At 37.6% G+C, this 15,726-nt stretch overlaps 1 protein-coding gene across 5 annotated transcripts in view; it reads left to right on the top strand.

Moving 5' to 3' along the window:
* The window catches only part of TECPR2 (tectonin beta-propeller repeat containing 2), a 153,351-nt gene that overhangs the window by 53,351 nt on the left and 84,274 nt on the right, over window positions 1–15,726 (top strand). For all 5 annotated transcript variants that reach the window (XM_072630165.1, XM_072630166.1, XM_072630167.1 and 2 more), the window contains 3 exons: window positions 21–204; window positions 9,478–9,651; window positions 15,351–15,531. In XM_072630165.1, the coding sequence (XP_072486266.1) occupies window positions 21–204; window positions 9,478–9,651; window positions 15,351–15,531 (539 nt within the window). The remainder of the gene's footprint in view (window positions 1–20; window positions 205–9,477; window positions 9,652–15,350; window positions 15,532–15,726) is intronic.

Below are 15,726 nucleotides of genomic sequence, written 5' to 3'. Positions count from 1 at the left end.
TTTTAACCACTATTCCTTAGTTTGCAGAAAGCTGGATGGGATACTCTGGTCCTGGCTATGGAATCCTAAGCCTTGTCGTTTCAGAGAAGTACATCTGGTGCCTGGACTACAAAGGTGGACTGTATTGTAGCGGTCTCCCTGGTGGTGGAATACGGTGGCAGAAATTTGAAGATGCAGTCCAGCAGGTGGCAGTCTCTCCTTCAGGTTAGAATCCCTGGCTTTCAAGTGTCCAGCTTTCTTTACCTAATCTAATAAAAACTACTACCATTAATTTTATTAATGCTAACATGAATATATGAACATGAATAAAGGATAGGAGGAACAAATGAAAATCATTTATTAAATACATCCTCTATACCGACCATCATGCTAAGTTCTGGGGTTACAAATACAAAAGCAAAATGGATTGTACTCCAGCATTTTATATCCTTGTAGAGAAGGACAGCATCATCAAAGGCATTGTGGCCCGTGCAGGGCATTTTGGTTTGGGAAGTGGCAGAGATGGTGAGTTGCAGGTAGAAGGGAGTCAGCTGACATGCCTTTTCCAAAAAGAATGATAATTTGATTACTGGTCCCAGAGCAAGATATATAGAAAGGGGAAGTGGGATGTGTTAGATGGTAGAGTATGTGGCAAAGAGATGGTATGTGATGTGAAACATATCAGGAATCAACAAAAGTATATAATTTGTTTTTGTTTTGCCACAGCTTTTAGAATTATGATAATACATTTGATAAAATCACCTGCTCTGCAATTTTGCATTTCCTTAATTCTCCCCAGTTTTTGCCTAGAATCCCAGTTTTTTGCCTGATTTTTTGCTTTCAATTTTATTTAAGACTTTAAAGAAGCTTGCTGTGCCAAACTCCCATACACGCAAACCTTTTTGGTATAAATGTTTTTTGGTTTTCAAACCAAATTGTTGATTTGACTGGTAGATGATGGGTAGTCTATTAAATGTGGTATATTTCATATTGAAATACAATGCGTTTGCATTTTTTTGATTTGGTTAGTTGTACCATTGAAGGATTAGCAACAAGTTCTTGCATATGTTCAAGCCTCATGAGGTTTTGGATAGATTCAGATTGAATCAGGGATTTGGACGTGAGTGGGACCTTAGAGATCATTTAGTTTCATCCTATAATTTTATAGTTAAGGAAATTGAGGGACAGAGAAAGCAAGTGTAAGTAGCAGAGCTGTGCTTTAAACCAGTACCCTCTGACTTAAAATCTCATTTGCACTGCACCATGCTGGCTTCTGCTGTTTTCTTTTTTATAAATATGCTTACTTTTTAAATAGTTAATGGGCCAGATCCTCTGAGCAGTTAAGCTACTTCCTGACCATATATTGAAGTCACATCAATTCTTTCAAGCCACCAGTGTACTGTCTTTCTTGTATTGGAGTAGAAATTGACTAAATGATACCTAATGGTTTTAAATTACCACTACTACTCCCATTTGCATGAAGTAATTTGCTCATCTATTTTTTTTAATGTTAGCAACTTCTCTCCCTGCTCAAGAGAAGTAAGGCAGGAAGGAAGATAAAGCAGAATGAATCTGTGTGCAGTATTTGAGCTCAGCTAACATATTAGAAAGGAATTGGATACATAAAACAGACAAATTGGAGCAGAATAGAATGTTTATGTTAGGCCGTGTCACAAAGTTCTTGTGACCTTTGTTTCCATGGTATGCCTCAGTTTCCTTGCTTATAAATTTTTGCTGTTAGTATGGACTTATTTATTTGATCATTTATTTATCTTAAATATATATATTTGTATTAATCAGCCAAGATCTGCCTTCATACCTTCCCACCACACATCCCTCCCCACAATGAGAGCACAAGAAAAATGAAACATACTACTAACATATATAGTCAATCAACACATTGTCCATGTTAAAAAAAAATGCCTTATTCTGTATTCTGAGTCCTTCACCTCTCTCAGAAGGTGGGTAGCATTTTTCATCATTATTTCTCTGGAATCCTGGTTGGTCATTACACTGATAAGAATTCAGTACAATAATATTCTGTCACATTTGTAAACTATAACTTGTTCATCCATTCCCAAATTTATGGGCATCCCCTTGGGTTCCCATTCTTTGTTACTTCAAAAAGAACTGTAGATATTTAGGACTAATCCCTACCCTAATCTACCTTTCCTCTTGTTCCCCTCCCCACTTCTCCCTTTTCACTCCTATTTTCCTGTTGATTGAAATTGATTTTTGTACCCAATGCTGTGTATATGTTATTCTTTTCTTTTGAATAGTTCAGATCAGAATAAGGTTCAAGTATCAGCTAATTTCTTCTCCCCATCTCCTCCTCCTTGTTTGTCTATGTGCACACCCTGATTCTATAAGATAATTTTCCCTAACCTTTCTTTCCCTCCTCCTTCATCTCTTCCTGCCTAGGGCATTTCTCTTCCCTTTTCTTTCCATTCTTTTCTTAAGATCATCAAGATGTTAAAAAAAAGCAAACCAACCAAAAAGACCTCACTCCTAGGGCTTGACTAATTGTTCTTCCTTAGTGAACTCTGATGATGGTAGGATTCAGAGGGGATACATATATCATCTTCCTTTATTTGAATGTAAGCTATTTATCATTTTTTAGTCCTTTATCACTGTTTGTTCATGTTTATTTTTTTATGTTTACTCTTCACCCCTGTGTTTGAACTTCAAAATTTTTGTGCAGTTCTGGTCTTTTCATCTAGAATCCTTAAGAATCTTCTGTTTCATTAAAGACTCATTTTTTCCCCTGTGATATTATGCTCAGTTTTTCTGGGTGAGTTATTCTTGGCTGTAAGTTTCTATCTTTGCCTTCTGGAATATCACATTCCAAGTTCTCTGTTCTTTTATAGGAGTGGTTGGCAAGTTGTGTGTGATACTGACTGTGGCTCCTTGCTACTCTGATTCTTTCTGACTGCTTTCCATATTTTTTTTCCTTTTGATTTACGTATTCTTTTTATTTATTTATTTGTTTGTTTGTTTGTTTGGTTTTTTTGATGTTCTACAATCACCACCAAAAAACTTAGATTTTTTTACCCCCCCGCCTACCCCTCACCACCCCCCTCTCTCCCCAAGACGCCATACAATTCTGTATAGGATCTACATATACTTTCCTATTGAATACGTTTTCACTATAGTCATGCTGTATAGATGAACTAAAATAAATGGAAGAAATCATATAACAAATCAAAACATAATACACACACACACACACATAAACATGATCTGCTACATTCTGCAAATGAATTCCATAGTTCTTTCTCTGAGTGTGGAAGGCATTTTGCCTTAGAAAACCATTGGGAATTATTTTATTTTTTAAGTTCTTGTGTTATTACGAAGTTCCAAGTGACTTACGTATTCTTATGGCTGTTATGTTCTCTATAGCTTTCATTTTGGTGTTTCAGGAGTTGAGCAGGGGATTCTTTCTTTTGCTACTTTGCCCTTTGGTTCTAAAAGATCTGGACAGTTCTGTTTTAAGATCTCTTAAAATGGGCTCTTTTTTGTGTCATAGGATTCAGACAGTACAGTAATTCTTAGATTTTCTTCTATTTTTTAAGCCTTTTGACTTTGTTTTAATATTTCTTGTTCATTCATGGAGCCATTGGTTTTGATTTAGTCCATTCTAATTTTCAGGGAGTTTGCTTGGGCCAAGCTGTTAATTTCCCTTCTAGTCCTTTAAAACTTTTAAAAAAACTTCTTCTGTTCTAGGAAGAGCTGTGTTTTTCTTTACATTTATTCCCAAGCTATGTTTCTCTCTTGTATACATTTTAGCATCATTCTCTTCTTCTTTGTGCTTTGCACATCCCTATCACTATAATAGTTCATCATGGCAAGAATCCTTTTTTTGTTTGTTTGTTTGCCTCCCAACCTGCTTCCTGATTTCAGACTTGATATTAGATCTGGGCTCTGCTATACTGATGAAGGGAAGATCTGGGCTGGTCCTGTTGTTGCCTTCTTGGGTATTTAGTGTTGTGTTTATTTCAGAGTTGAGGGACAAGTTAGGGACTTGTGCTCCTAGAGTGGTTCAACTTATGACAGAGTCAGCTTTCTACCCCCCCAGTTTGAGCACTGCAGATTCCTAACCTGAATTTGGATCTGAGCAAGAGTAGATTGTTGCTGGAATTCATCCCTGTCAACCAGTTGAAAAGCTCCTTGATTCAGAGTGGCAGAATTATAGGGTCTCTTTTGGTCTGAGATTCCTGCCCTGACTATTTTTCTGCAGGTTGAGCTAGATGCTGAGAGCTCTGAGTCTCAGGTCTGAGCTGAAACTCTACTTCGGGTTTCTGAATGTCCTTTTTCAATATACCACCCAGGGTGTACTTATACCACCTTATGCTGGTCTGTTTCTCAGAACAGGATAGTGCACAACAAAGGCTGAACCTACCCCTGTCACAGTTGCCCTAGTGTGGGTCTGGGGATAGCCTAGTCTGAGTCTGGGACCTCCCCTTGATCCAGTTCACAGCTTCTTGCTGGGCAACAGAATGCTTCATACCATGGTACTTCAGGCCTAACTCAGTCCCCAGTGTCCATAGACCTCCCTATCTCTCTCTCTATGCTGAACTAAGATGACCAAGTACTCATTGACTTTTTCTGGATTTCCCCATTAGGATTTGATGTGATGCATTTTCTAGATCTGTTTGGAGGAGCTTGTAGATGAGTTCACCACAATGCTTAGCTATTACTGTGGCATCTTGGCTCTCTCTCTAGTCACAATGAATTATTTATAAAAGATTTCCTTTGAGGGTAGCTTTGATAATAACTCAGATTAGAGGTGTTGGTGTTTACGTAATTATATATTTTAATAATTTCTCTTTCTGACCATAATATTTGGCTCATCTAATTAAGTATTTGTTAACTTTCTTTTCTCTTGATTTCATTGATTGATTTTGGTTGATTTTATTTCTAAATTATTTATTTTCTCATCCTTCTGATTCATACTGCATACCACAGCAGTGTTTATTTTCCTAAGATAAATCTATGATCATGTTATTCTCTTGCTCAAAAACTGTCAAATGGCTTTCTATTGCCTGTCTAATTCCTGGGTTTGGCAGTCAAGGCTTTTCACAGTTTAGCCTACCACTTTCCTTGCCTGATCTCTAAATGTTCACTTTTCTAAAACTTTCACTCTAGCTAAACTAAACATTTCCCTCAAAAACCTCTTCTGCTCTTATGCTTTTATTTCTCTCTTGGTATCTTATTCTTACCTGTTACCATGTAAGGTAAAGCTTTCCTCTCTCTGTGTCCACGTATGAAAATTCTAGATATTCTTCAAGGCTCAGTTTAAGTGCAACCTCTTCTCTCAAGTTTTCCTTGTTTACCCCACCCCAAAGTAATTTCACAGCCCTTTAACTCCTGTAGCAGATTTCTGGCAAAGATAGCTGCTTGCATGGAGGCATCCAGCTCTCATACATGTACTCCACAAAACTCTAAAAATACACCACACTGAATGATAATCAAGAAATTCAATAAAAAACTAGAGTAAGTGGCTTCATTTGCTCAGAGCTGCATAAAAAGTTGTCCAGAAGCCCACAAGCAATAGGGAAGGGGACAGACCCACCAAGAAAGTAAGCCATAGCACATGAAAACAATATAGAACAGACGTGGACCAGAGGCAGGGGCATTGAAACCAGCTCTAAGATTGCTGAATTTTCAGTGTGAACATTTATGCTTCAATAATTGGCAATTGCTACAAATTAGGGCTTGATTCATTGTTGATTACAATAAGTATTAATAATGCAGATTAATCCTAAAAGTTTGTGGGCTTGCATTCCTCCCTTCCCCCTCCCTCCACAAGAGAGCCTGGTTGTTAAAAATTTCCCATCATACTCCTATATTGCTTTATAAATGTAATTTGGGCTTAGCCGGAGTGCAGTAGAAAGCTCAGGGAATGAAGTTGTGGTCAGGTCAAAGACCTGGTGAGTGTAATAATAGTTATGAATGGCATTTATGTAATGCTTTAAGGTTTGCAAAGTGATTTCCATCCTTTATCTCATTTGAACTTTACAACACCAGGGGGCACCTGTAGACTGCAAGGCTCTGTATCTGTAGGCAGCCAAAATGGAGCTTTCTGATATGAAAGTTCCAGAGTAGCTGGAAATCTGTAGCATGGACCTTGGAAGTGACAGGATTTGATAGCAACTGCGCTGGTCAGAGAAGGACTCATTCAGGGACATCCCAAGTCCAAGGGTTCTGAGGTTATAGCACTCTGTCTTAAGATGCCATAGAGGGTTTTGAAGATCCAGCACTCTGAACCCCAGGATACAGGGAACTTTAAAATCTACCAACAACAGTCTTAGAGTATATGTACTCTGAAAGGTGGGAAGTTGAGGCAGAGGTCAGTCCAAGAACCTAGGAGAAAACTAAGCAAAACTTACCACTTCACCCAGTCCAAATCACTTACAAAAGCTAGAGAGGTAAGTAAGCAGAAGATAGTAGTCACTATCAAGCAGCTACGAGGCACAGTGGATACAGCAGCAAGCCGAGTCAGGAAGACCTGAGTTCAGATCTGACCTCAGATAACTTGCATACTATGTGACCTTGGGCAAGTCACTTAACCTAGTTGCCTTCAGTTTCCTCATCTGTAAAATGAGCTGGAGAAGGAAAAGGCAAACCACACCAGTATCTTTGCCAAGAAAACTCCAAATGTGGTCATGAAGGGTCAAACACAATTGAAAACTGAACAACGTAAAACAGTCACTATAAATAATTATTATAGACCCATAGATACCCAAAATCCAATCTAGAAGAAGAGGATAACTGCATAACAACTACAGACTCAAGGAAAAAATGGATTTTCCATAGGAGGTACATGAATGCCTAGAAGAAATAAAAGGAGAGGATAATAAGTAACTTAGAACAGAAAGCAGTAAACCTTAACCAAATAATGGACTTCATAAAAATCAAAATAGACCAAACAAAAATCAACAATTACATGAAATGATAAGAAATTTTAGAATGAAATCAAAAGATTGGGGGGGGGGAAGCCCCAGAAGAAAATGAAAGATGTCTTATCACAAGCATCTTACTTGGAAAACAGATTATGGAGGGATTGTTTAAGAATCATCAGACTCCCTGTAAATAGTAATTTAAAAAAAAAAGTAAGAAAGATATCCTAGACACTATATTTAAAGTAATAATAAAGGAAAACTGCCCAGATCTGTTAGAACCAGTGGGCAATTTTTAGTTCTAAAAATAAAATTAATTGATCACCTCCTAAAAGAAATCCTAGAAGCAAATATTTCAGGAATGACATAGTCAAAATATATAGCTTCCACATCAAAGATACTGCAGATATCCAGAAAGAAAGAGTTTAAGTCTCAGGGATCCACAGTCTGGATCATATAAGATTTGGCAACTTCTACTGTGAATGAGGGGAACTCTTGGAATGTTATATTCCAAAATTCAAAAGACATAGGCTTTACAGCCAAAAATCATTTACCCTGAAAAGCTGGATATTTTCCTACAGGGGAAAAAATGGGAGAATTTTGATGAAAAGACTCCAACTGAGCAGAAACTTTGAACTACAAGCACAAGATTCAGATGAAACCTATACAGGTAAACTTATTTGAAAAATTAGGATGGTCTATATGACGTGCTAGTAAGGAGAGAAATAACAAATATCCCTTCAGAACCTTAATGTTTCCAAAGGATATTAAGGGAGTTGAATAAGACAAATAGAAGACCTGGGAGGTGGGTTGGTTTTATTAAAGAGAGGAAAGAAAAAGGAGTATAAAAGAAATATACTAGAGTAATAAAAGGCAGGAAGAATTGGGGGAGCAGACAACAGATGAAGCTGTTATTTGACCTGAAAAAAGAGGGTACACACACACACACACACACACACACACACACACACACACACACACACACACACACACACACACACACACACACACACACGGAGGATAATGCTGGGGAAGGAATAGTTGCAAAACGAACTTCAGCTTTGGAGGGTAAATCTGGAAGGGGAGAAATTAAAAGAAAAAAAGGAAAAGGTAAGAACCAGTGTTCAGAGTCTGGGCAAGGTTAAGAAAAGAGGAGGATCAGTGAAAGGAACCAGATCACTTTAATTATATACAACTGATTTGGTTCACATTCTTTTTTCATCACTTTCCTCTTTGTAAAAAGCAATGAATTGCTAACAAAGAAGATAGTATAATAGATTATGAAGGAAGAAAATTAAAATTAGCAATCATAACAGTGATATCTAAAATATATAGAAAATTCACTCAAACGTATAAGCCCAGCATTGTCTAGTGGATAGTCAAAGAATATGAAATCAGTTCTCAAAAAATGAAACTTGAACTATCAATAGTCATCTGAAAATATGCTCCACATAACAATAAGAGAAATGTAAATGAAAACAATTCTTAGGTTCTAGTCTACCCCTACCAGATTAGCAAAGTGACTAAAAAGGAAAATGACACGTGTTCAGAAGCACAGGCATACGTGGTGGAGTTGTAAATTTGTTCTTCCAATGGAAATAATTTTGGAATTGTTCCCCAAGAGACATTGAATAATGTGTACATATAATGTATATAGAAGCAATACTTCTACTAGGCTTATACTCTACAGAGAGCAAAGAAAAAGGAAAGGACCTAGATACATAAAAATATAGCAGCACTTTTTATCATTTCAAAGAATTATAAACTAAGTTGGGAAATGGCTGAACAAATTGTAGTATATTAAAAAATGACTGAAGAGATGAGTTTGGATCATCCTGGTAAGATTCATGTGAACTAATGTAGACTAAAGTGAATAGAGCCAAGAAAAGAATTTATACAATGATTGTATCATTGTAAAGAAAAGTGACTTTCAAAGACTTAGGAAATCTCCTCAAAGCAGTGACCAAACATGACTCATGACTCCGTGGAGCTTGTTTCCTATCTTTTAACTGAGAAGTGATGGACTCAAGATGCAGAAAGGAACATTTCTAGATGAAGCCAGTGTGTGGATTTATTTTCCTTGACTGTTTATCTGTCACAGGGTTCTTTAAAAAAATTTTTAATTGAGGGTTGTGGGGACTTGGGAGCAACATTAGGGGCTAGCAATAGTAATACTGTAAAAAGGAAGAATAAAAGAGGACTATTGGATTAAAAGAAAAATTCCCAGAGCAGAAGGAAGTACAGATAAGCAGAACAGCTTTGAAAGTATCTTTTTTTCTTTTTTAAAATAAAACAAGTTATACAAAATAGAGATTTCTGGTTTAATATATGATCCTTTTTTTGTTTGTTTGTTTTACTTCATATATGGAAATGCTGATTTTTTGTAAACATTCAGAATTTTAGAAATAATTCCTATAGTACTTTACTTATACCCCTCCTGGCACTAGCTTATGCTTCCTTTTGTTGTATCTGTTTGTGTACCATCTTACTAGATTTGTAAGCTCCATGAAGATAGAGTCTCATAACCATTCTTATATCTTCCACAAGATGTTTCATGTAGTAGATGCTAAATACCTACTTATTAATGAATTTTTTATAGGTGCACTTCTCTGGAAGATTGAACAGAAATCTAACAAGGCATTTGCCTGTGGAAAAGTAACTATCAAAGGAAAGCGACATTGGTATGAGGCACTGCCACAAGCTGTATTTGTAGCTTTAAGTGATGACACTGCTTGGATTATTAGGACTAATGGAGATTTGTACTTACAAACAGGTAATTAACTTTGGCATTGCATCGTCTTTGTGCTATACTTTCACTTATTAATAGCAATCTTAGATTAAGCCAAAATGTTGATGGCTATAGGAGCATATATAGCTCTTCAGCTAAGATTTTAGGGGATCAATTTTAGTCATGATGCTTTCACATTTTCTTTTTGTAATATATTGGTAACTTAATGCTATTGATACTTATTCCATCTCCATGCCTGCAACATATTTCTTCCTCAGTTTTAGAAGAGATTTTAGATACTATCTAGAGCAACTCTCTTGAGGAAACTGAGGCCCAGAGCAGTTAATTAAATTTGTCCCACATACCAGAGGTTAACATACTAACGTAGTAGGACCAGGATTTGAACCAATATGCTCTGGCTCCAAATCCAGGATGCTTTCTGTTATATACAATGCTGCCTGTTAAATCTTCATTTTCTTGAAGTCCAATTCAGGTGCCACTGTCCGTTGAAGCCTTAGCTGTCCCTCTTCTACTCAGGTGAAAGTCATTTTGACCTGCTCATATTTTCTTAAAATATTTTATGCAAATTCGTTCTTTGCCTATCACATTCTAATTCACACTATACTTATTTGTGTACATGTTATATTCCTCCTTTCTTACCTGCTTGTAATTTTTAAGCATCTTTAATGAAAGAAGTATTTTGGTTTTGATCTTTGTATCCCTAGCACCATTTCATGTATATGATTGTTTGTTGAACTGAGCTGAATTTGCAAATTGTTTAGGTTAATTTCAAGTGTTTCTTCTTACAACAAATCCAATGGAAATCATTTATACTGCCTTGCCAAATCTAAAAAGAGACAATTTAAGTGAAATTAATAATAGAATAATTTTTCCCCTTCATAGGGCCTACATATTGAGCATACTAAATGTTCCATTTCATGTCCAGAAATTCCAAAGGGAAATTATTTCTAATAAGTAACATTTTACCTGGTCCTGGGAAACCTTCATTGTTTGGAAGGCATGCAATAGGGCTTGTTTATTAGGAATTAACAGTAATGAAATTCATATATGTACTGTTAGGAACACCTGAAATATTGTTCTACAATAACAACTTTATTTGTCAGTCTCTGGGATTAATTATGGGAAGAAGTACCACTTGACCTGCCCTAATGGACATCTGACTAAATGACATCTGACTAAGTTGCTGAGTCAATGAGAATAATTTTTATCGCTTGGTTTTTCAGTAGTTGATTCTCTCCCAGTGAGCAAGACTTTTCAATCTTGGCGTTATAATTGAGTCACTGTAGAGAGTGTCTAGATCAGGTGTTGGCAACTTTTTCAAAAAGATATTATGCTAAGGTTCTGACCTCTGTTTTTCTGACATAAAGTTGTTGGAATTGATAAGTGAATAAGATTTTTTAATAGAATAGCCAGCCTAGCAAGAACCAGAATTGTCCTTAAGTATAAATATGTCAGAAGTCCCTGTATGATATGAATTAAAAGGTACCAGAAAAGACTTCCAACCACTCTAAAAAATGTCACCTGTCACGCTAGCTAGCTTTACTTTGTCATACTTCTGGAAATTACATTAATTTTGAATTAATTTAGTCAGTCAAGTATTTATTAAGTGCCTACTACGTTCCAGGCATTTCTAAATGCTAGAGATATAAAGAAAGGCAAAAACATTCTCTATTTTTAAGCAGCTCAGCATCTAATGGGCAAAACAACATGTAAATAGCTATATACAAACAATATGTAGACATAGAAGTTGAGGCTAATTTCAGGAGAAAGGCAATAGGATTGAGGGTGATCAGGAAAGGCTTCTTTCAGAAGGTTGGATTTTAGCTAAGACTGAAAGGAAGCTAGAGAAGAAGCCAGGAGGTAGAGATGAAGAGGAAGAGCATTTGAGCCATGGAAGAGAACCAGAGAAAATGCCTGGAGTGGGAAGATGGAGTGCCTTGTTAGAGGATCATCAAGGAAATATAGTGTCAAATATAGATATTCCTAGTTTGGCTTTCAGTCTTTGACAACTTAGTGTAAATTAGTGAGACTTTTTTATCTAGTGGAAAGAACACTGGATTTGGGGTTTGGGAGGTTTGAATCCTTGCTCTGCTACATACCTGTATGACATGATGCAAGCTTCTTAACTTCTCTGGCCTTTAGTTTTTAACATGTAAAATGAAGGAAAAGAAGGTTCTAGAGCCTGGGTATGGAAGAGTTTGCAGCTTGGCAACATCAACATGGTAAATATGTGATTGCCTTGGAAGTAAGTTTAAGTAATAGGGCATAGTAATAGTCTGAAGCCAGAGAGTGTATAGTTTTTAGTATTACAGAGTTCTGTAAACTACCAGGAAAGCCTCAACTGAATTCATTAATACCTTCCTTATGATTGGGAGGTAGCACAATGTGGTGGAAGTAGAACTAAATGAGTCAGACTGGGATTTAAGTTCCTGTTTTGCTATGTAATTTATTAACTTTGTGACTTTGAGCAAGTCACCTAAATTCTTGGTTGGAACTTATAGTATATTAGAGGACATAATGTTTATGTTGTATTGTGCCAGTGGATACACAGGTATATATAATATAGATTAGTATGTGATAAATACTTAAGGAGGGGTATAAAGTGCTATTAGATTGAAGAAGAAACCTTTTCCCACTGAAGGAATCAGGGAAGGCTTTATGGAGGAGGTGGCATTTGAGTTAAGTCTTCAAAAATATGTAGTTGTAGTGCCAGTGCAATATTCACAGTGCCCATGGCAGTCATGAATATCCCGGTACAGTTCTCAGTCGTGAAATACAACAGACTCTTAACATGGAAGACAGAACCAAAAACATTTATTCAGACACCGGAAAGCAAAATCCATCATAATCTATACACAATAAAAATGTAGAGGACAACACCATGCCTAGGCCTTCCCCCTGCCAGGCTTCCTGCTGCATTAAATAAATCACAAGCAGACTCCCTTAAACAAAATCACAAACAAGCTCTTTCACTCACACTAGCCAGCTGCCTGCTTGCCTGCATTCTTCAGAGCTCTGACTGCTCTCATGACTATTTTCTTCTTAGCTCTGCTCTAGCTCCGCCTCTTCCTGTTCTGCTCTTCCTGTTCCACCCATTCAGCAAGCTCCTCCCACCACAGACTCCATGTTCAGACTTCCATGTGACCCAGGCAGGGGTTACATGGGCCTATTAATGTATGGGAAAGATCTTCCCATTTAAATTACCATTATATGTGGCCCTAAGATCTTTTGTATTCATTACATAGGTCAAGTCTGTGGGGCAACTAGTATCAACAACTTTAACAGGATAACAGAAAATAAGCATATAAAACAATATTTCAGGCAACTGGTGTCAACAGAACTTTACAACAATAACAGATCACACAAAATAAGCACATAAAACAATATCTCAGGGTGGGACTTGAGCACACACGTCCCATCACTCCCTCCTTGAATGAATGGGGCTCAAAAATCTTAGGGTAAGGGGCGAAGGTCTCTTCTTCCATAGCTACTTCCTGCTGAGATTGGACGTAGAGCTGTCCCTGCCCCAAGAGGTCCCATTTGAGAGGTCATTTCTTTAGCTGCCATCCAAAGCTTGGTTGAAGCCAGGTCCAGGGGTGACATGTCATGGTCGTGGACAGGGGGTGACATCTGGCTTAAGCAATCAGGCATCTGCAGATGGAGGGTACTAAGCCTGCAGAAAACAAATCTGACAAACAAGGTGAACAGACAAAAAGCCAAAAAGAAACAAGGAGACAATAACCAGAAGTAGGGTAGATACAGGATCAGCCATGCTTCTGGAGTCCATGAGCCCACTATCATAGCCTCGTTCACTGTTGTTTACTGTTTTCTAATTTGCAGTTTTAGGGTCATCATTCTGGGTAGAAGTATACTTTCTCTAATCTCAGCTGTGGCCCAGCCGATCTCCCTTTCTCCCCGAAGGTGTGGAGAACTTGGATACAATGTTTCAGAGGAATATGAAGGGGTAGTTCTCATCTCCCTCCTCAGTCTAATATCAAGCCTCTTTTCTCCATACATTTTATATAGTTCATTAGTTGGAATGCCATCTATTCTTCCAAAATCTACCCCTGCTCTCACTAGAGTAGTAAGCAATTCTTTTTTTGTCAATCTATTCTGATTTTGAATACACTGGGTATTTACTCTTCTCTCTTGAGGAAACTTACCTTTTTCACTGATTCTCACCATCCAAGATACTAGTGATTCTCTCGTCCTTTGGGTGAACTGACTCAAAATATCTGTGACCTCCTACTGAGTAAAATCCTTAGTTACCTCCTCAAACACTGTGTGGCCCCCTCTTGATTCTTCTGTTGTGCTTCTGCCTGAGAATCCATTCACACATCCTTTCTTTTGTTACTTTTTTGCTTCTTTTTGTGGTCTAAAACTAACAACAGCTTTTTCTTCTACCACCTGAGACTCTTTAGCTTGCTCTTCCAAGACAGTTTGAATGCTGAAGTATAAAAAGCCTTTCAGGCAAACCAGCCAACTTCCTTTTCATCTGAGCTTTTTCTTCAGCAGCTTATCTCTGCTTTTACATATAATTCGATGGTTTGTTAACAATGCCCATCCTCTTCCATATACTCCTGGTTATAATTGGTATTCCTTGCAAGCATCTTTGTAAGTCTCTGGGTTCTCCCTTCTGTAGCCTTGGTTCCCTGTTTTCACAGAGCCCTGTGCTTTTAGCCCATTCTCTTGCTAGGGAGGAATAAGGCAAATCTTCCCATTCTGGAACATCCATTTCTTCTTCCAAAGCCTTCTTGCCTCCAAATACAGGTCTGATATTTTGCAATCACATCTTCATTGCCATTTGTAGTGCCAGTGCAATACTCACAGTGCCCGTGGTGGCCATGAATATCCCAGCGCAATTCTGAATTGCAAAATACAACAGATTCTTAACATGGAAGATAGAACCAAAACATTTATTCAGACACCAGAAAGCCAAATCCATTATAATCTATAGACAATAACAATGCAGAGGATAACACCATCCCCAAGCCTTCCCTCTGCTAGGCTTCCCACAAACCAGCTCCATTAAACAAATCTCAAGCAGGTTCCCTTAAACAAAATCACAAGCAAACTCTTTCACTCATGCTAGCCAGCAGCCTGCTTGCCTGCCTCCTTCCTAACTCTGACTGCTCTACTGTAGCTCTGCCTCTTCCTTTTCCGCCCTTCCTGTTCAGCAAACTCCTCCTACCACAGCCTCCATATGACTCAGACTTCCATGTGACCCAGACATGTCACATGGGCCTAGTAATGAATGGGCAAGATCTTCCCATTTAAATTATCATTACTGTAGCTGATGAAAATGAGAAATCATTTCAAGAGTAGGGTATCCATGTGATCAAACACGTAGGCAGAAAAATGTGGGCCATATTTGGGGAAAAGTGAATAATTCAGTTTGACTAAAGCACAGAGTAAGTGATGAGATGTAGGATAAGATAAGTCCAGAAGACATAGTGTAGCCTCCATTATGGAAAAACTTTGGTGCCAGAATAAGGAATCTAATAGACCATGGAAGATTGTTGAAGACTTCTGGGCAAAACGAGGAACCAGATAAGAGGGGCATAGTAGTGTGAGAGGGATTGAAGGAGGAGAGGGTCTAGAGTATTGAAGTGGTCCAGGAGAGACATAATAAGGACCTGAACTAGCATAGCAGCTATAGGTATAAATGAGAAATTTGAAATACAGTGATTCTTTGGGGCTTTATATCTTTATCTTACTTAAAGGTTTGAGTGTGGATCGTCCTTGTGCCAGAGCTGTGAAGATTGACTGCCCATATCCTCTGTCTCAGATCACATCTCGAAACAATGTTGTATGGGCATTAACTGAACAAAGGGCACTTCTGTATCGAGAGGGAGTAAGCAGCTTCTGTCCTGAGGGAGAACAATGGAAATGTGACATTATAAGGTAAGAAGACATTGGTAAGGAAATCCTTTACAAAATTGGACTGCCAAAGAGAAAAGTGTTGTGTACTCACATGTAATTAAAATTGCTTTCTGTCTGAGATGCCATATAATAAGCTTTGATGGAAAGAAATTCTTTATTCAGAATTTGACTTCTCTTTATTCCAAAAGATTTCTTTTTCCACATTTAGTAAAACTG

This window comes from Notamacropus eugenii, chromosome 1 (genome assembly GCF_028372415.1).
Source record: "Notamacropus eugenii isolate mMacEug1 chromosome 1, mMacEug1.pri_v2, whole genome shotgun sequence".
NCBI classification, from domain to species: domain Eukaryota; kingdom Metazoa; phylum Chordata; class Mammalia; order Diprotodontia; family Macropodidae; genus Notamacropus; species Notamacropus eugenii.
The sequence above is the reverse complement of the archived record's forward strand: the minus strand, read 5'-3'. Positions and strand labels throughout refer to the sequence as shown.